This window comes from Centropristis striata, chromosome 8 (assembly GCF_030273125.1).
Source record: "Centropristis striata isolate RG_2023a ecotype Rhode Island chromosome 8, C.striata_1.0, whole genome shotgun sequence".
Lineage (NCBI taxonomy): Eukaryota > Metazoa > Chordata > Actinopteri > Perciformes > Serranidae > Centropristis > Centropristis striata.
The window spans coordinates 1369396-1390082 of NC_081524.1; the positions used below are offsets into that span (position 1 = coordinate 1369396).

Genomic DNA, 20687 nt, shown 5'->3' on the forward strand with positions numbered 1-20687 from the left:
TTTTCTAACGTTAGCCTAACCCTTTCTAACGTATATCCACATCCATTCATTAAAAAACAAACAAAAACACAGATAAAATAGACATGCCAGACCAGGTGAAACACAGGGTCAGCAGCAGCGCCGCACTAAAATGTTTGTACTTTGTGCCTGTATATCGATAAAATATTGGCATGAAAATATTTTTCCCCCTCATTGCTGAAAACAGGAGAATTATAATTCGTGAGCTGGTGAAGTTGAAATCTTTGCTGATGATTTTCTGGTTCGTCTGGGATCAGAGCAGGTCCCAGCCTCGGCGCTCCTCCTTGCGGGCCAGTTCTGGGTTCCTGCAGTGGTTCTTTCTCTCTTTGGCTGTGAACCGAGTTTTCAGCGACAGCAGCTCGTCCAGCTGCACCTCCTCCTGGGCCCGGACCACGCTGCGAGCCTCGGTCTCCGCCTCCTCGTCCAGCTGGAACAGCTGCTGCAGGCTGAACGTCTCGTCATCCAGAGGTGCCAGCCACTGTTCCTGTTCCTGTTTCTGCTGCACCGCCGCCGTCGCTCCCTGCTCCTCTGAGGGCGCCGACGCCTCCCGGCTGTGGAGCTGGTGGACGATGTTCTGCATCAGGTTGTATCGGTACAAGCTTCTGCGATCGTAAATGGGAAAGAGCCTCGTTTTCCGTCTCAACCTCATCCTGCGGTCCAGCTGGTGCACAAGCGTCCCCTCATACAACCTGGACAACATCAGAAACGAGACGGTCAGAAATCAGTCAGGACGCCACCAGAGACCTGAGAGTCACCATTTCATTTTATTGTTTATTTTGTTATGAAACCCGCTCCCTCCCCTGGTGGAGGCTGCAGGTTACAAGCCAGAGCTGTTGAGGGGGGGCCTGATAAGATTGGAATTTGGGCTTAGGCGAGTGGCAGCATGCAATTTCCATGGCTACCCGTCTTGTCCATACTGGTCTCCGGATCGATCCAATCGCTTTTCCAGGGCCATCAATCTCTCCAAGATTTCATCCATATTGTAGGTTGTGACCACAGTCTGAATGCCGACAGCTCTGCCCAGCCTTATGGGGCTTTGGACAGCTGTCACCGTTTTCTGTATATCTCGATAAACCAGAGCAATGCCTAATCCAATCAGAAAAAGACCTGTAATCAAGGTTCCGAATAGGTAGAGAACTTTAATATCCTCCACGGAAAGAGCCACCAGGCACACGACACGCCACCTCTCCCACGCGTCCATCGCGTAGCCAGCTGCAAACGTCCCGTCAAGACAGGTGGGCTCCCCTGAACACAGGCTTCTCCTCCAGAAGATGGTGTCAATTGTGCTGAGAGACCAGTTGATCAAATCCGTGTTTGTTTTTAGTTTTGGGGTGCAGTGGACAGATAGTAGACCAGACGAGACGAGAGGAGCGAGGCAGGCAAGGTAAGGGGAGGGAGAGGAGAGAAAAGTATATAAGCCCCACCCGCTAGCCGAGGTCTGCAGTTTAGGTTATGAGCCCCACCCCCTGGTGGAGGGCTGCAGTACAGGATATAAGCCCTGCCCCCTCCATGTTAGGGAATGGGACATGAAACTAAAAACTCAAAGTAGAGGTCTAATAATGTTTCTGTCCTTTCAGGTCGTCCTTATCACTCTGATGTTTGTCCAAGCGTTAATTTTTCTGATCAGTTTGTGTACGGTTAGCATGCCGGTGGTTTTCAATAAGTGGCTGTGCTGTTGTGTGTTCAGTTCTGTGTAACACCTGAATCTGGATATTTAGACCTCGATGCTGAACAGCAGGAGCAAGTGGAGACGCAGTGTCCATCTTTATCTCCAGTCTGATGGACTCACCTGGAGACCGGGGGCTCAGGGAAGGGGAAGCCCAGCAGCTGGTTCAGGTCGATACTGGTCCTCAGGCAGGACTGCCACTGGTTGATGGCGTGACCAACAACCGCATCCGTCCGCTCTTTATAACTTTTGGATAAAGTTATGTTAAAAATCTGCAGATCTGCAACACAGATAAAACAAATTATCATTAGTTGCAGCGTTAAGTTCATCATGCTGGTTCACTCACAAGTGTGTCTGACCTGCTCGGTGTCTCAGCGGGTCTCCGGTGCACAGGCCCAGCAGCAGCGCCTTCAGCAGCACCTCGTCCGGTGGAGGCTGAGCCGTCCGCAGCCAGTAGCAGGTGACGGCCACCGGGAGGCGCAGCCAAGGCGGCAGGTCCCTCAGAGACGCCTCCGTCACCCCCAGAGCCTCCTGCAAGACCTGCAGCCGCAGAGAGGGCTCCGCCTGCAGACCAAACACAGGGAGACGCTGTTATCCTTCCACCATGACCTTGGTTCCTAAACGGACTTTGTCGCTCTTTATAGACCAGTTTTCTGTTCTCAAACAGCAATTATGTGTTTTGGTTTCATGGGGGCTTGGAGAAGGTTAAATATGATTGAAAGCAGCTCTGTTTAAAGCCTCACCTTATCCAGCGAGTCCAGTTTCAGCTTCTCCGAGGTCGCCGTGACGGCAGACTGGACCGGGATGATTTTAAGCTGGAGGCCGTCTCTGTCGTTTTCCGAGACCTCCTTCCCTTCGCCAAGCTGCAGCCCGTACATCAGCCGGCGGAGTGGCCTGGAGGTCCGGTGAGCGCTGGGCATGGTGTAGAGCTCCACGGGGCAGCCAAGGGGCATCTTCCGCAGCAGCAGCACGTCCAGGATGTTCGAATTTAGCCAGGCCTGGGTCAATGGCAGCCGGGTCCAGTCTGGGACACGACCCGCTAACTGCAGGAGGACGGGACAGACACTCTCCATTAAATGGTAAATGGACTGCACTTATATATATTTACACTACAGGCTGCGCTCATTCGCCCATTCACACACACATTCATACTGGTGGCCGAGGCTACCAGGGCAAACTGGTGCCACCTGCCACCATTGGGAAGATTGTGTTTGGTGAAGAAAAATGAAGAAATAGTATTTTTAGAGCGATCAGAGGAAACTGGTAGCTCTGCTTTCCACCAGAAATGTTCCCTCCTTTTTACCATGGCGGTCTATGAGGCTGTGGGTGGTGTTGGTGGATCATCTGTGTGTACCACACCAATGTGAGGGAGAAGACCAATTTTCCTGCGTTTCTATGTATAAATTATTGGTAGGTATAGGTAGAGTGGTATCGGCGGCCTTGAGCGCAGTTTTCAAATGTATTTTTTGACATATTTTTCTCACACTCTGCACTCTAGCGATGATGAGTGTGTTTTTTCCGAATAATTTGAAAACTGTTTGCTGAAACCCTTAGAAAAGTCAGAGCACACTTGTCATGGCTGAGCCGGTCAATTTGGAAACTCTGGGAGGAGTAGTCAACCGGGGAAAAAAACACGGAAGAGTAAAATCTAGGATTAAGCCCGGTGGATAGCATATAGTGTGCTCTTTCAAGCGCACAATAAAACAGAGCAATGCGAGGTCTGACAGACTGGGCCTTCAGAAAGAGAAATGTGTCCAAAAAAGTTAACCTAAAGATTGAAGGATTTTATTACCTCTTCTGGGAACGGAGGTGGCGTCCCATGGATGAAGAACTTTTTCAGGGTGCTGGGAGGGAGCTGGTACTCCTCCGTCCCCAGATTCAAACCCTTCATGACCATGTCCTTTCTGCTCTCGCTCAGATCTCCCATAAGCCCCAGCACTGCCTCGAAGGCCTGGTGAGGCGTCTGGAAGCCCCTCAGCCAGCGCAGCAGCCCCTCCAGGTGTCTCGTTCTCTCATTGCCCTCCGGAGCCAACTGAGCCCAGTTGATCGGCAGCTTCACATAGTCGTTCCCAGCCAAGGCGGCGAAGGCGGGCAGCAGCTGGGGCCGGATCTGGAAGTAGATGCAGAAAGAGGAGGTGTTGTAGCTCCTGCAGGGGATGGAGCTCTGCGAGCCGCTCCGCTCCACCGCCTCCCACTGGAAGTGGTCGATTGGCAGCAGCCCCGCCGGGAGCTCAAAGATGAAGAAGTCGCTGTCTTTGGAGAGCACGGGGCACTCCCACTCCCGGGCCAGGGCGGCAATCTCGCGGTCGGCTTCTCCGTAGCACTGAGCCAACGGGACCTTCAGCCGGATCAGTGTCTGTCTGAACACCAGCCTGAGCAGCTGAGGCAGGATGTTCTTCCGCGCGCCGTCCTCCGCCGCCAAGTGGGCATTCAGGAACCGCTCTTTGGCTCTGGACATCCGTGTTTCAGACTTCTTGTCTGTGTGGTCGTTGCCACCGTCCAGCACCACGTACGGCTTGATGCTGCAGTCTCTGAGGGCCTTCACAAACTTCTCGATCAAGACGTCGAATGCAGCGTACTCCCCGCCGTGATTCTGGTCCAGACCTGACCCAACAAACAAATAAACGCCACATTATTAACAGAGGAACCTGCTGAAGCTGATCTGAACCTGAATAATAATAATAATACATTTATATAGCGCTTTTCTACACCGACAGTGCAAACAGATCGCATCGCTCAGTACGGCTGTCCAGGACACAGACATGTGGGAGTCCTCCTCTTGCTCACGGCCTGTGTCCTGCTCGACTCCAAACCACAGTAATAGTTGGGGACTCCATAACAAGGAACATCCGCTTTTTTAATGCATCCACTCATCCACTGCTTTCCAGGAGCTACGGTCCCAGTTATTATTGACAAACTCCCGGGGCTGCTGCGCTTGATTGTACACGTTGGATCAAATAACACTGCTCGTCAGCAGTCCGAGCTGACCAAAAGGGATTTTAGCAACCTTTTAAAACTTTCAAACAGCTGGAGAAAGTCTATTTTTATTTCTGCAGCAGGCTAAGCAGGGTATTCCAGTCGCGCTAGCGGCGCTCAGCCAGGGGTTTGTGAGTATCCCCACATCTGCCCTGCGCCTCTCACCCGGAAAAGGAGAGGGTCCAGCCTCTCTCCAGGAGTTTGGTTCCAGAGCCCAGGCTATGTGTGGAGGTGAGCCCAACTATTTCTAGTTGGTAACGCTCCACCTCCCACACAAGCTTATGCTCTCGCCAGCAAGGTGACGTTCAACGTCCCCAGAACCGCTGAAGCCAGGGGTCAGCACGCCCAGGTCCTCGCCTTTGCCTGCTGCCCGGCTCACAGTGCACTCGACCCCTATGCCCTACTCTGCGGGGTGGGCCCACAGGTCGGCGGATCCATGTGGCTTTTTCGGGCTGAGCCTGGCCGGGCCCTATGGACAAAGTCTCAGCCACCAGACGCTCGCCGGCGTGCTCCCCTCCCGGGTGTGGCTCCAGGAGGGGGCCCCAGTTTGCCAGTACTGTTCTTGAATCTGCTTCATAGGGGTCTTTGAATCGCTCTTAGTCTGGCCCCTCCCCTGGGACCACTTTTCCTCGGGAGACCCTACCAGGAGCTATTGCCCCCCCCCCCCCCCCCTAATTTTACCCATCCACATAGACCCCGGCTGTCAGGCAGGGGAGGGGGGGTTGCTGTCATTTACAAAAATTATTTTAAATGCTCTCCCATTTTATTTTGTGATTTTACGTCATTTGAACATATTGGTTTTTTTGTTACCTCTAGGGACCCTGTGTTATTTTTGGTCATCTACTGACCACCCAGACCAAACAATGTTTTTATTCAGGAATTCTCTGAATTACTTTCTCATTTTATGTCAAAATTCGGTAACATTGTGGTTTTAGGTGATTTTAAAATCCATGTCTGTTGTCCCACTCATACCCTGGTAAATTATTTTATGGACACCTTGGAATCTTTTAACCTCACTCAGGCAGTTCATGTCCCTATTCACCAGAAGGGGCACACACTTGATTTGATTTTATTCAGTGGTCTCAGCGCCGAAAATGGATATCTGTGTGTCTGATCATAAAACAGTTTTATTAAATGCGGTTTTAACTTCAATACCTCCGAATCCCAGAACACCTGTTTGTTGCCGGGTTTTTAACTCCATGTCTGCAGCCTCCACTTCTGTCTGTGTTACAGATGTTACCACATACATTAATAAAGACATAAATCTGCTTATTTATGATTGTTAAAGTGTGTTAACAGCAGTGGTGAATGTAACTAAGAAACATTTAGTAGAACTGTATTTGAGTAGAAGTCAACATGTACTTTACTTCTTACTCACAGAGAAATATTGTTCTTGTTACTGTTGCTGCACCTCAATTACATTTGTTTTCCAAATGAAAGGCTCAGCTGTGTTTGATCCCTGACAGGTTGGACAGGTATTTAGGTGTGTCTCTCTGGTGCAGTGTGATATCACCAAACTCACCAAAACCAATAACAAGCAGGCAAGAAACATGAAGGAGTCAGTCTGAGCAGGAGATAAGGGTAAAAATATATATTTTAATAATGATAATAAAAATAATAATAATAATAGCAATAATAATAACAGCAATAATAGTTACAATAATAATAATATTAATAATGACAATAATAGTATTAATAATAATAGTAACAACAACAATAATAAAATAATTTATTTTTCTCTCTGTAGCATTTCACACCTGCAGTGTTTTTTATATATATATATATATATATATATATATATATATATATATATATATATATCTGCGGTAAAGAAAGTTGTCAGACTTCCTGTTTCCTGACACAAGATCAAACAAGTTTCAACTGATCTGCCAGTTGTCAGATCAAAGTCATATTATTTTCAGTGTATTTCCTGCCACACAGAACTCTGCTAGTATTTCATTAAACTTTGTAACAGTGATCAGTGGTGTCTTGTAGCTTTAGTTTACCTGAGTTGAAGTAGAGCTGGTAGAGCAGGTTGTAGCCGTCCACCACCAGCCGGCTGCTCCTGAACCGGACCTCCCGGTAGATCCTCTGGTGGTTCTCCAGCAGCATGTTCAGACGTTGGACTCCCATCCTCGGTGTGTTTGAGCTGAGGAGCTGCTCCTCCTCTTTATACTCAGAGACTCTCTCATCTTTAAGTTTCAATTTCCTGACATGAGATTAGCTGCTTCTCGATCATGTCCTTAAATTCCTTTAGAAGTTTTAAACTAGGTTTGCTCCATATTTTGTTGTAATAATAATTTATTTTATAGATAAAAATACCATAATTAACTTAAAACAAGTTTACATATTTTTTAAATGATATTTAACTGTTCAATATGGTTCCAACATACTGGCACCTAATTGTAGATGCCATAGCAAAAACAATTACAGGAAAAATACTCAAATGGAGCCAGAAAACAGAAATATCTATGAAACATACCAAAATATGTGAGCTTGAATTTAAACTCACATCTTTCCATCATCGTGTCAACCTACATTTGATGATGATGAATAAATCAATCCATTTCATAAGCCACATATGAATCCCCCCCTCCAAAGTCCATCTGCAAGTGTCCAAAGTGGCATATCTGCCATATACATTCCAGTGAAGACTCCTATTGTTAAGTGGATCACAGAAAAATCCTTCATTTTCAAACTAAACTCCCCCTTGGAAAATACTCACAGGTCATTTTCTAACTCATAAAGTTTATGATTTTTGAAAATTAAAAGGCTTACAATCTGTGTATTCACACATTATCCTTTACCATATTTAATGAAGTGGGACTTTCTTGTATAGTTACTTAGCTATATAATTGGATGTCCAGTGAAAAGCCGTTTCTTACATCTACATCTTACAGAGGTTACTGGGTAGTGCGGGGGCATGCATGTGAGCCAAGGCATGTGTTATCTTGTGGCTTCCTCTGTATCTCTTGAAAAAGTCAAGGTCTTTCACTTCTGTGTTTGAATAGAGAATTTAACTGCTCCTAAAAAGTACTGACAATTTCTAAAAAATGTCTCTTCACTTACCATTCCTGCCATTTATCAACATTTTATAGACATTAGACATGTTAAAATGTGTACAAGTGTTATCAGAGGTTTGTGCAGGGCCGGCTCTAGCCTATTTGGTGCCCTAGGCGAGATCCATTGGTGTTGAACAGCTCCGCTTGCTGTTTCATGGAGGGGGGAACTCCTGTTTGGGCCTATCTGACCGTCTAAAGGGGGGCAAGGCAATGACCACACGTCATGTGACTCAGCACCACAAGTGACAAAATGTCATTGTTTATCTGTTTCTTTATTTTGTTAATATTTATTAATATTAAGAAGGGAGGGCAACAATGGGCATCGAAAATTATAATTTTTTTCAGTTTTGTTCTCCCTCGAGGGTGACTGGCGGCGCCCCTCCAGCAGATGGCGCTCTAGGTGACCACTTATGTCGCCTATGCATAGAGCCAGCCCTGGGTTTGTGAATGGCGCAGTGCCCAAGTGAGGGGACCCAGTCAAGAATCTTCTACACAGGAGCCTGATGCCCCTGTGCGCTTGGCCGCTCTGAGTTCTTTCAGTCTTACTCACTAGCTTACAGTTCCATATCCTGACTCACTCGCCTCAGAGAAGTGATGCAGCCCAGCAGTCCTGACAGCTCCAAAACTTGGAGGCTTCATGGATCTTTTCACTTCAAACCTGCTTAGCTGATCGAGCTCTGTGATCCATCCTTGCCAGAGCTTTGACATTTCCTCTGGGATAATTTCATCCCATCCACACTGTTGGCTTTAGAGATGAATGAAGAAAAGAAGCCCAACGGGTCAAAAATGGAACTAACTGTGCAGAGGATCGCTGGTCTTGTGGGAACTCTTGTGGCTTTTGACAGCCACAGTGAAGGTAAAGCTGTCTCTGTGGATGTTCCATTGGATGCCTAATACTCTTTCAAGAGGTGGTTTCTCTCTGTCCAGGTCAAGTTGTTTCACTAGTTTGGCTCTGTGACTCTCAGGAACAGTTGGGAGTACTTCAAGGCTGTTACTTACCCATTTGGTGAGAGTAAAGCCTCCTTGGGTGCATGCTTCTCTGAGGCCCGTAGTAGGCTTGACTGCCTGCTTGATGGAAGGCACTGACTTGAGACAATCATCCACATAAAAGCTTTGCTTAATTGTATCAAGTTCATCCATGCTGAATTTGTCCGAGTTGTCCTTTACTGTTTGCTGCAGGGCAAAGTTAGCAATGCTAGGAGATGATGTGGCACCAAAGACATGAACATTCATCTGATAAACTTCCAGTGGTTTAGTAACACCCCCTTGTGGCCACCATAGGAATCTAAGGAAGTCCAGGTGCTCTTCATGTACTCGTACTTTGTACATTGCTTCAATGTCTGCCATTCTAGGGGTGTTGTTTTGTCTTCATGTTGTAGCAGGAATAGTGCAAATTTATTTTACATGGTCATTTAATTCTCTCCAAGATTCTTTTTTGTTATTTTTTAATGACAAATATATATTTTTTTGTTTTTGTTCAGGGTTAAAAGCGATGTTAAAATATTTAACTCATTTAATTTAAATTAAATAACTTTTTTCAAAGTGAGGCACAAGGGTTAACCTCAAGTTTTATTTTCCATTTTTAATTCTTGTCTTCAGAAGCTATCAGGACTTATTTCCCCTTTAAATGGTCTAAAGAACATGGTGCATTTGGGGAAATGTAGTTGATTTCTCGTTTTCAAAAAGTTCAATTTTTAGATTATTTTAGTTTTTTGTCGAAACGGTTCATCAACAACAAGAGAACACTAGAAAGGAAGAAAATCTGTTGTGTGTAAAAAAAATGTATGATACAAAATAATAATAATATTGTGCATATTTAATATGAATTTAATATGAATACATATAAAATAAAAGTTTTTTCCACGTTTTGATTTGTAACAAAAGCTTTAAAAACGAAACGTGAGATTTTATTTCTGAATGAGATGAAATGACAAAAAAAGAAATAAAATAACATTGTTTTTACTCCAACCTGTCTGAGTCAGATTTTTGTAGCGTTTCCATAATTTCCTCAGAAAAAACGAAATATTAAAATAATGTTTTATAAATAAAATAATGAGAATGAGAATTAAATGTATATTAAAATTTCAATAAATCTTTTAAAGAAGCTCACTTTGTTTTTATTCACCGACAGTTTAACATTTATTCACACATTAAAAATATAAATTTACATCATAAAACAAATACTTTTTTAATACATTTCCTTATTTGTATTCCTTCTTTCTCTCTTTAATAAATGTGAGAAATAAACTGATACATATTTACAAATACATAAAGAATCTGACACATTTTCCTCACAGTTAAACAAAATTCATGATTATCAGAAAACAAAAATACATTCAAAAAGTTTAAGGAGAATTTAAAAGTTTTACAAAAGATTAAAACATTTAAAAGTTGTTAAAATATTCTCCTCCCCCAACTTTGTTTATTGCGTTTCTCAACAAAAACAAACAAGAAAGACCACACAGGTGACGAAACTGAAAAAAGTTGAAGTGAAACAATTTTGTGACATAATATTTGCAGACATTGAATTCTCTCCTTTTTTTTTATTTTACTTTAAATAGAAATAATAAGATTAATTATTAATAAGATTTGTTCAGACAAAACAAGAACAGTGAAGAAGTGAAGACTCAGCAGCGAGGGACTTTAAAGGAAAATTACTTTAAAATGTATTTAAAATAAATATAGTTAAATATCTAAACCCAGCACCATTTCATCGAGTGGAGTGAGTGGTTTTATTTAATTTTTTACGTCCTCGTCCTCGTCATCGTCCTGCAGAAACAGCTGCTGCAGGTTGACCGTCACGTCGTCCAGAGGCGCCTGGCACTGTTCCTGTTCCTGCTGCACCGCTGCCGCCGCCGCCGTCGCTCCCTGCTCCTCTGAGGGCGCCGGCGCCTCCCGGGCGTGGAGCTGGTGGACGATGTCCTGCATCAGGTTGTAGCGGTTCACGCTGCAGCGATCGTAAATGGGAAAGAGCCTCGTTTTCCGTCTCGACCTCGTCCTGCGGTCCAGCTGGTGCACCAGCGTCCCCTCGTACAACCTGGACAACATCAGAGACGAGACAGTCAGACATCAGTCAGGACGCCACCTGAGAGTCCACTTTTCATTTTATTTTTTATTGTTATGAAACCCACTCCCTGATGGAGGGCTGCAGTACAGGGTATAAGCCCCGCCCCCTCCATGTTAGGGGATTGGACATGAAACTAAAAACTCAAAGTAGAGGTCTAATAATATTTTTGTCCTTTCAGGTCGTTCTTATCACTTTGGTGTTTGTTCAAGCGTTCATTTTTCTGATCAGTTTGTGTACGGTTAGCATGCCGGTGGTTTTCAATAAGCGGCTGTGCTGTTATGTGTTCAGTTCTGTGTAACACCTGAATCTGGATATTTAGACCTCGATGCTGAACAGCAGGAGCAAGTGGAGACGCAGTGTCCATCTTTATCTCCAGTCTGATGGACTCACCTGGAGACCGGGGGCTCAAGGAAAGGGAAGCCCAGCAGCTGGTTCAGGTCGATACTGGTCCTCAGGCAGGACTGCCACTGGTTGATGGCGTGACCAACAACCGCATCCGTCGGCTCTTTATAACTTTTGGATAAAGTTATGTTAAAAATCTGCAGATCTGCAACACAGAACATGTCATCCACAGGTCGGACTGCAAGTTAATCTCTATTCCCTGCCTTTTATATATATAAATAAAACAAATTATCATTAGTTGCAGCGTTAAGTTCATCATGCTGGTTCACTCAGTGAAGTCTCTGTGTGTCTGACCTGCTCGGTGTCTCAGCGGGTCTCCGGTGCACAGGCCCAGCAGCAGCGCCTTCAGCAGCACCTCGTCCGGTGGAGGCTGAGCCGTCCGCAGCCAGTAGCAGGTGACGGCCACCGGGAGGCGCAGCCAAGGCGGCAGGTCCCTCAGAGACGCCTCCGTCACCCCCAGAGCCTCCTGCAAGACCTGCAGCCGCAGAGAGGGCTCCGCCTGCAGACCAAACACAGGGAGACGCTGTTATCCATCCACCATGACCTTGGTTCCTAAACGGACTTTGTCGCTCTTTATAGACCAATTTTCTGTTCTCAAACAGCAATTATGTGTTTTGGTTTCATGGGGGCTTGGGGAAGGTTAAATATGATTGAAAGCAGCTCTGTTTAAAGCCTCACCTTATCCAGCGAGTCCAGTTCCAGCTTCTCCGAGGTCGCCGTGACGGCAGACTGGACCGGGACGATTTTAAACTGGAAGCCGTCTCTGTCGTTCTCCGAGACCTCCTTTCCTTCGCCAAGCAGCAGCCCGTACATCAGCCGGCGGAGTGGCCTGGAGGTCCGGTGAGCGCTGGGCGTGGTGTGGAGCTCCACGGCGCAGCTGAAGGACATCCTCCGCAGCAGCAGCACGTACAGGATGTTCGAATTCAGCCAGGCCTGGGTCAGTGGCAGCCGGGTCCAGTCCGGGACACGACCCGCTAACTGCAGGAGGATGGGACAGACGGAGATCAGTGCTTTTTATAACACTCTCCACTAAATGGTAAATGGACTGCACTTTATTGCTATTGCTACTACACACTACGTCACCCGTTCACACACACATTCATACTGGTGGCCTAGGCTACCAGGGCAAACTGGTGCCACCTGCCACCATTGGGAATTCATTCATACACCGATGAACGCAGCATCAGGAGCCATTTGGGGTTAAGCCCAAGGATACTTTGTCATGTAGGCTGCCATGGTCAGGGATCGAACCACCAACCTTCCGATCAGTGGGTGACTGCTCTACGAACTTAGCCACAGCCGCAAAAGAGTCATTGTTTCACAAAAAAAGATAAATAATGTTGGAACGGAGCCACAAACCTCACAATGAAAGTGTAACAGCCTACTAAGTCTAAGTTAGCCGACCAACATTACTAATAAGTAATTTATTAGTTTTTATGAATATGATTTTGTCAGAATGCAGCGAGGAGCCAAGTGCAAAGGGGAAGCTGAACACCCAAGAAATATCTAAGGAGATATGGAATTAAAAGCTAGTCTAGCTAGAGAAACTTAAAACTAAACTGGAAGTTGGCAAAATGTAGATGGTGAGGTGTCGGACTGTAGATGTTTCAATACCGTTTATAGGGAAAACATAAATAACTGTTAATATACTATTATTGTTTTGTCACAGCCACAGGGAGCCACTGTAGACGGCCTAAAGAGCCACATGAGGTGGGGGGCGGTAGCCAAGCAACCAGGGCCAGGTGGCAGCCACCAATCAGAGCAGAGCAATCAACTGCTGTGGAAGTTGATGCCACTGAGAGAGGTGGAAACAGGTGAAAATTCCCCTCGAACAGAAAGCATTTTTGTCCAAACCGTAACTCCTATCAGTGAACTGACTTCACTTTGAGCATCCTCAGTTCTTCCTGAATGTCTACATATGTGTTTGGTGAAGAAAAATGAAGAAATTGTTTTTTTAGAGCAATCAGAAGAAACTGGTAGCTCTGCTTTCCACCAGAAATGTTCCCTCCTTTTTACAATGGAGGTCTATGAGGCTGTGGGTGGTATTCGTGGATCATCTGTGTGTACCACACCAATGTGAGGGAGAAGACCAATTTTCCTAAGTTTCTATGTATAATAATAATAATAATAATAATGCATCAGTTTTATATAGCGCTTTTCAAAATACACAAAGACGCTTTACAAAAAACACAGAGTGAACAAATGTACAATACATACAGTACATACATACATACATACATACATACAAATATTCAAAAACAACAATACAGTGGATAGGAAAGAGATAAGAAGACAGAGGGTGGAAAATGATTTATCAGGTGTTGTAAGTGATGTTGAAGAGGTGGGTTTTTAGTTGACTTTTGAAAGACGGCAGTGAGTTGGAGTTTCGGATGGCCAGGGGGATGGAGTTCCAGAGGGTAGGGGCGGCAATGGCAAAAGCTCTGTCCCCTATGGTGCGGTATTTGGTCCTGGTGATGATGGTGAGGGTGTTGGCGTTAGTGGAGCGTGTTCGGTGGGGGTGAATGGGGCGATGGAGGAGATCTGTCAGGTATGAAGGGGCAAGGTTGTTTAGGGCTTTGTAGGTGGTGAGGAGGATCTTGAAATGAATGCGTTGTTTTACGGGAAGCCAGTGAAGTTGACGGAGGATGGGCGTGATATGTTCTCTGGAGGGGGTGTGGGTGAGCAGTCGGGCAGCGGAGTTTTGTATATATTGCAGTTTTTGAAGGACAGTGGAGGGGAGGCCATACAGGATGCTATTGCAGTAGTCGAGTCTGGAGGTGATGAAGGCATGAATGAGTGTTTCAGCGGCTGAGAAGGAGAGAGTGGATCGAAGGCGTGCTATGTTGCGGAGGTGGAAGAAGGATGTTTTGGTGACGTTGTTTATGTGTGACTTGAAGGAGAGTGCGGGGTCCATGTAGATGCCAAGGTTTCTGACCAGGGGGGAGGGAGTGACAGAGTGACCATCGATACAGAGTGTGAAGTTCTCGGAGGTGGGGAGGGTGGATTTTGGGCCGAAGATTATGATTTCAGTTTTACTGCTGTTGAGTTTGAGGAAGTTGTGGTCCATCCAGGTTTTTATGTCGGTGAGGCAGTTGGTGAGGGTGGAGAGAACAGTTGGAGTGATGGTTTTGGTGGTGATGTAGAGTTGAGTGTCGTCGGCATAGCAGTGAAAGTGGAGTCCATGGCGGCGGATGATGTGACCAAGTGGGAGCATGTAGAGGATGAAGAGGATGGGGCCAAGCACTGAGCCTTGGGGGACTCCGTGTGAGACAGGGGTGGTGTGGGATGTGTGATTGTTTATTGCGATGTAGTGAAATCTTTCAGACAGGTATGAGTTGAACCAGGAGAGGGCGGAGTCGGTGATGCCTATGGATGTCAGGCGGCTGAGGAGGATGGAGTGGTTGACGGCAGCACTGAGGTCCAGGAGGAGAAGAATGGTGAGAGAGCCGGAATCAGATGAGAGTAGGAGGTCGTTTGTGACTTTGATTAGAGCTGTTTCAGTGCTGTGGTGGGTTCGAAAGCCAGATTGGAATGTTTCGTATAGGTTATTGGAGAGGAGGTAGGTCTTGAGTTGAATTGCGATGGCTCTTTCCAGTAGTTTTGAGATGAATGTGAGGTTGGAGATGGGTCTGAAATTGCTGGGGTCGTCGGAGTCAAGACCAGGTTTTTTAAGGAGAGGCGTGATAGCAGCAAGCTTGAGAGGTGGGGGGACAGTGCCAGAGGTAAGAGAGGAGTTGATGATGTCAGTGATTAGTGGGGCGACAGAGGTGAAACAGGCTTTGACGAGTTCAGAGGGCATGGGGTCCGGGGGGAGGTGGATGATTTCATGGTGGAGAGTATTTTAGAGAGGTCTGCTGTGGTTATTGGTGAGAAGGTAGAGAGCCGGTGGTCTGAGGATGAAGGAGGTGTGGGTTCAGGGACCGGGGTGGAGGCAGAGGAGGTTGCAAGCTGGTTGTGGATGTTCTCTATTTTGGAGTTGAAAAATGAAATGAGGTTGTTGCATTTCTCCGGGGTGAATGAGGATGAAGTGTTGTCGTGGGGCTTGAGGAGTTTATTTATGGTGGAAAACAGAGTGCGTGGGTTGGAGGATCCAGAGTGAATGATGCCAGAGTAGTAGACAGAACGGGCTTTGTTTAGTGCTGATTTGTAGAGGTTTGTGTGCTCTTTGTATGTGAGGGCATGTACTGTGAGACCGGTTTTCCTGTGAAGTCGTTCTAATTGTCGCAGTTGTTTTTTGAGTTTGTGAAGTTCCGGGGTGAACCAGGGAGCCGAGTGAGTAAAAGTGACGGTTTTGGTTTTCAGGGGGGCCAGATTGTTTAGGCATGAAGACAGTGTGTTGTTGTAGATGTTGACGAGGTCCATGGGGGTTGGATTTGCAGGGAAGGTGAGACTGGAAAGTGTGTTTGCTATGCAAGTGGAGAGAGAGACTGGGCAGATGGATTTAAGGTTGCGAAAAGTGATTTTGCGGTCCTGTTTGGGTTGGAGGGCGGGAGTGTCAGCGACAAGTGTGATGGCCAGGTGGTCGGATATGGAGAGGTCGGTGCTGGAGATATTGTGGATGTGGAGGCCAGTGGAGCAAACCAGGTCTAAGATGTGGCCACGGTTGTGGGTGGGAAAGTTGATGTGTTGTGTGAAGCTGAGGCAGTTGATTAGGTCCAGAAAGTCCATGGCATTTTTGCAGTCCGGGGAGTCAATGTGGAGGTTGAAGTCGCCGAGGAGTAAAACAGATGGTGAGATTGAGGAGAGTGCGGTGATGAATTCAGAGAGTTCTGATAGAAATGATGGGTTGGGTTTGGGTGGACGGTAGATGACTGCAATGATGAGAGGTTTAGGGCCGGGTAGTTTAAAAGCCAGGTGTTCAAATGATGGAGCAGCAGGGATGGAGAGAGGGCGAGGTTGGAGGTCTTGTTTGTAGATGGCAGCAATGCCCCCTCCTCTGCCCTCAGGACGTGGGTTGTCCAGGTAGGAATATCCAGTGGGGGTGGTTTGATTTAGTGAGAAATAATCCAGGGGTTTTTGCCATGTTTCATTGAGGCACAGAAGGTCAATTTGTTGGTCGATGATGAATTCATTGAGGATAAGACTTTTATTGTTGAGTGATCTTGTGTTGAAGAGGGCGATTTTTAGGTGCTTTTGTTTTGAAATTGATGGGACGGAAGTAGGAATTTGACGGAGGCTGAAGGTGTTCACTCTGGACGCATTCTGATGACGTGAGCTGTTGTGATGACGCAGTGAGCAGGTGCGGGAGCCGGTGGGTGAGCTGCGGTCAGACCAGAGCGCTGGGATGAAGTTTTCTGCGGTGGAACTGTAAATAAACTTGCGGCGGGACCCTCGATGAATGTAGCGGGGACGGAGGAGAAGTCGAGAGTTTTTTAAAGTGGTGATGAGTTCAGTTGAAGGAGGAATTTGGGGAATGAGCTGACGGAGCTGCAAGGATGAGTAGCGAAGTGCCATGTCCGGGGCTGTGAAGAGGCAAACGCTGGAGATGGATGGTGACCGGTGAAGAGGCAGTATAAATTATTTCTGTAGAGTGGTATCTGCGGCCTCGAGCCATATTGACAAATTTTTCTCCCCCTCTGCACTCGATGATGTCATCCACTCTAGCTTCTCCATAGGGTAACATTAGGGGGGGTTTTTGCCGAATAATTTGAAAACTGTTTGCCGAAACCCTTAGAAAAGTCATAGCACACTTGTCATGGCCGAGCCGGTCGACCTGATACCTTTTTAGTGTTTGTGCGACCAAAACTCTGGGAGGAGTAGTCGACCAGAAAAAAACACGGAAGAAACGATAGAATCAAATCTAGGATTAAGCCCGGTGGATAACATATAGTGTGCTCGTTCAAGCACACTCAATAAAACAGCAATGCGAGGTCTGACAGACTGGGCCTTCAGGAACTTAATTTAACTTAAAGATTGAAGGATTTTATTACCTCTTCTGGGAACGGAGGTGGCGTCCCATGGATGAAGAACTTCTTCAGGGTGCTAGGAGGGAGCTGGTACTCCTCCATCCCCAGATATAAATCCTTCATGGCCTTGTCCCTTCTGGTCTCGCTCAGATCTCCCATCAGCCCCAGCGCCGCCTCGAAGGCCTGGTGAGGCGTCTGGAAGCCCCTCAGCCAGCGCAGCAGCCCCTCCAGGTGTCTCGTTGTCTTATTGCCCTCTGGAGCGAACTGAGCCCAGTTGATCGGCAGCTTCACGTAGTCGTTCCCGGCCAAGGCGGCGAAGGCGGGCAGCAGCTGGGGTTTGATGTTGAAGTGGATGCAGAAGGAGGAGGTGTTGTAGCTCTTGCAGGGGATGGAGCTCTGCGAGCCGCTCCGCTCCACCGCCTTCCACTGGAAGTGGTCGATCGGCAGCAGCCCTGCCGGAAGGTCAAAGATGAAGAAGTCGCTGTCTTGGGAGAGCACGGGGCACTCCCACTCCCGGGCCAGGGCGGCGATCTCGCGGTCGGTTTCTCCATAGCACTGAGCCAACGGGACCTTCAGCCAGATCAGCGTCTGCCTGAACACCAGCTTGGCCAGCTGAGGCAGGACGTTCTCCCGTGCGCCGTCCTCCGCCGCCCGGTTGGCTTTCCGGAGCCGGTTTTTGGCTCTGGACATCAGGGTTTCAGACTTCTTGTCCGTGGGGTCGGTGCCGCCGTCCAGCACCACGTACGGCTTGATATCACAGTCTCTGAGGGCCTGGACAAACTTCTCGATCAAGGCCTCGAATGCAGCATACTCCCCGCCATGATTCTGGTCCAGACCTGTCCCAACAAACAAACAAACACAAGATATTAACAGACGAACCTGCTGAAGCTGATCTGAACCTGAACTCATGGACCGCCAAGAACAGACGCCGTGTTGGAGGACGAATGCTGAAATATCTCAACAGATATTACTGTGTGGAAACATTCATGTTCCCCAGAGGATCAATCCAACATACTTTGGTGAACTTTTTGGTGAAGATTGTAGTTTTACTCTTGCTTTGTTTCTTGACTTCATCCTTGCTTGTGTTGTGTTGTATTACTCTCATTTGTACGTCACTTTGGATAAAAGCGTCTGCTAAATGACATTGTAGAATTGTAAATATCGCAACAACTGTCGCCATGAATTGCAGTTATTTTAAGCAGAGCCTCCAAAGTTTGGCCGATTTCCAGTTTCATCAGTCCTGCCTCTGCCCCTTATTTAAACAACAGCCTCCACTTCTGTCTGTATTACAGCTGTTACAAAATACATTAATAAAGACATAAATCTGCTTCCTTATGATGGTTATAGTGTGTAAACAGCAGTGGTGAATGTAACTAAGATACATTGAGTGGAGCTGTACTTGAGTAGAAGTCAACATGTACTTTATTTCTTACTCAGAGGGAAAGTATTTTCCTTGTTGCTGTTGCTGCGCCACAATTACATTTGTTTTCCAAATGAAAGGCTCAGGTGTGTTTTGATCTCTGACAGGTTGGACAGGTATTTAGGTGTGTGTCTCTGGTGCATCAGTGTGATGTCACCAAACTCTGCACCAATAACAAGCAGGCAAGAAACATGAAGGAGTCAGTCTGAGCAGGAGATTAGGGTAAAAAATATATTTTAATAATGATAATAATAATAATAATAGTAACAACAAAAATAATAATTATAACAGTAATAATAAAATCATCTATTTTTCTCTCTGTAACTTTTCACCCCTGCAGTGTTTTTTTGTCTCTGCAGTAAACAAAGTTGTCAGACTTCCTCTTTCCTGACACTCACAGATCTGAGCGGCTCAAACAAGTTTTCAACTGATGTACAAGTTGTCAAATCAAAGTCAGATTTTTTTCAGTATATATCCTAACACACAGAACTCTGCTAGTATTTCATTAAACTTTGTAACAGTGATCAGTGGTGTCTTGTAGCTTTAGTTTACCTGAGCTGAAGTAGAGCTGGTAGAGCAGGTTGCAGCCATCCACCACCAGCCGGCTGCTCCTGAACCGGACCTCCTGGTGGATCTCCTGGTGGTTCTTCAGCAGCATGTTCAGACGTTGGACTCCCATCCTCGGTGTGTTTGAGCTGAGGAGCTGCTCCTCCTCCTCCTCCTCTTTATACTCTGACTCTCTCTCATTCCTTTAGTTTCACATTCCTGACATCAGATCAGCTGCTCCTCTGTCATGTCTTTAAATTCCTTTAGAACTTTTAAACTAGGTTGGCTCCATATTTTGTTATAATAATAATTTATTTTATAAATAACAATACCATAATTAACTTAAAACAAGTTTACATACATTCACACAAAAAAAATACAAAAAATGACCCAAAAAAGACACAAAATTAATTAAAAAAGACACAAAATGACCAAAAGAGAAACAAAATGACAGAAAAACTAAATTACTTAAAAAAAGAAACAAAATGACCAAAAAAAAGACACAAAATTATTGAAAAAGACACAAAATTACCAAAAAAGTAATTAAAGGGGCCTTCCACACACAACACAGTAAAGTGCCATTCATATAAAACTCACATTAAACTTTCATATCAAGGTAGGGGCCACAAAATATCGTCACAAGGGCCGCAATTGGCCCGCGGGCCGCCAGTTTGAGACCCATGACCTACATGATGATGATGAATACATCATTCCATTTCATAAGCCACATATGAATCCCCCACCCCCAAAGTCCATAGTGGCATATCTGCCATATACAGTCCAGTGAGTAGGAAAGCCCAAAAAATGTAAATGTGGTGCTGGCAATGTATAGATAGATGAAAGGGTTGTTGTGTATGTGGTTGTGTGCATATTGTTGGCATTGGCATTGTCTTTTGAGCTCACTTTTCAGCTTCCAACAGTAAACAGAGTTTATCGATGGGTCTTTGCCGGATGCCTGTCTTAGTTTGAACTAAAACACTCCGGACAAGACCTTTAACTCCTGGCAAGGTCTTCACCACCCTGCCTCAGGGCCATGAGTTCCTGGGTGCAGTATCATCTACTATGATTACTACATCGTTGACTTCCAAGTTCCTTCTCATCTTGACCCACTTCTGCCTCTGCTGCATGAGTGCCAGATACTCCTTCGTCCACCTTTGCCAGAGCAGGTCTTCTGGAGTAGAGGTCATCTTTACAAAAGAGTCCAGGCGGCAGGAGGGGTTTAGAGTTCAACTGCAGCAGGTGGTTTGGTGTTAGGGGCTCTAGATCATTGGGGTCCGCTGAAACAGTTGTGATTGGTCTATCATTGAGAATGCATTCAACCTCACATAGAGCTGTCTGTAGTGTTTCGTCATCCATTGTTTGTTGTTTCACAACAGAAGAGAGTACTTTTTTGACAAGCCTGATCAACCTTTCCCACTCTCATCCAAAGTGGGCTCCATGTGGCGGATTAAATATCCACTGTATTTGGCTTAGATCCTCTGGTGCTTCAGGCCATTCATCTTCCTCTCTTGACAGGAAGTCAGGGCCGTTTAACCATCTGATGGAAATCAAGAATGGTTCTATATTCAATCCATGTGAGGCATCGTCTGCTGGATTGTTGCTGGAACATACATGCCTCCATTGA

The 20687-nt window shown here is 46.1% G+C and overlaps 2 protein-coding genes across 2 annotated transcripts; both read right to left on the reverse strand.

Moving 5' to 3' along the window:
* Positions 1-271: 271 nt before the first annotated feature.
* Positions 272-6796, reverse strand: LOC131976038 (protein asteroid homolog 1-like). Its single transcript, XM_059338915.1, has 6 exons — positions 6667-6796; positions 3477-4288; positions 2428-2727; positions 2044-2248; positions 1808-1964; positions 272-707 (listed from the first exon to the last, which is right to left on the reverse strand). The coding sequence occupies exons 1-6, from the start codon at positions 6791-6793 to the stop codon at positions 272-274; spliced, it is 2037 nt and encodes a 678-aa protein (XP_059194898.1). The 5' UTR covers positions 6794-6796.
* Positions 6797-8514: 1718 nt separating this feature from the next.
* On the reverse strand, positions 8515-19199 carry LOC131976133 (protein asteroid homolog 1-like). Its single transcript, XM_059339053.1, has 7 exons — positions 19070-19199; positions 17122-17933; positions 11870-12169; positions 11486-11690; positions 11180-11336; positions 10471-10759; positions 8515-8895 (listed from the first exon to the last, which is right to left on the reverse strand). Exons 1-7 carry the CDS (start codon positions 19194-19196, stop codon positions 8515-8517), a joined length of 2271 nt encoding a protein of 756 aa, XP_059195036.1. The 5' UTR covers positions 19197-19199.
* Between the last annotated feature and the right edge of the window lie 1488 nt (positions 19200-20687).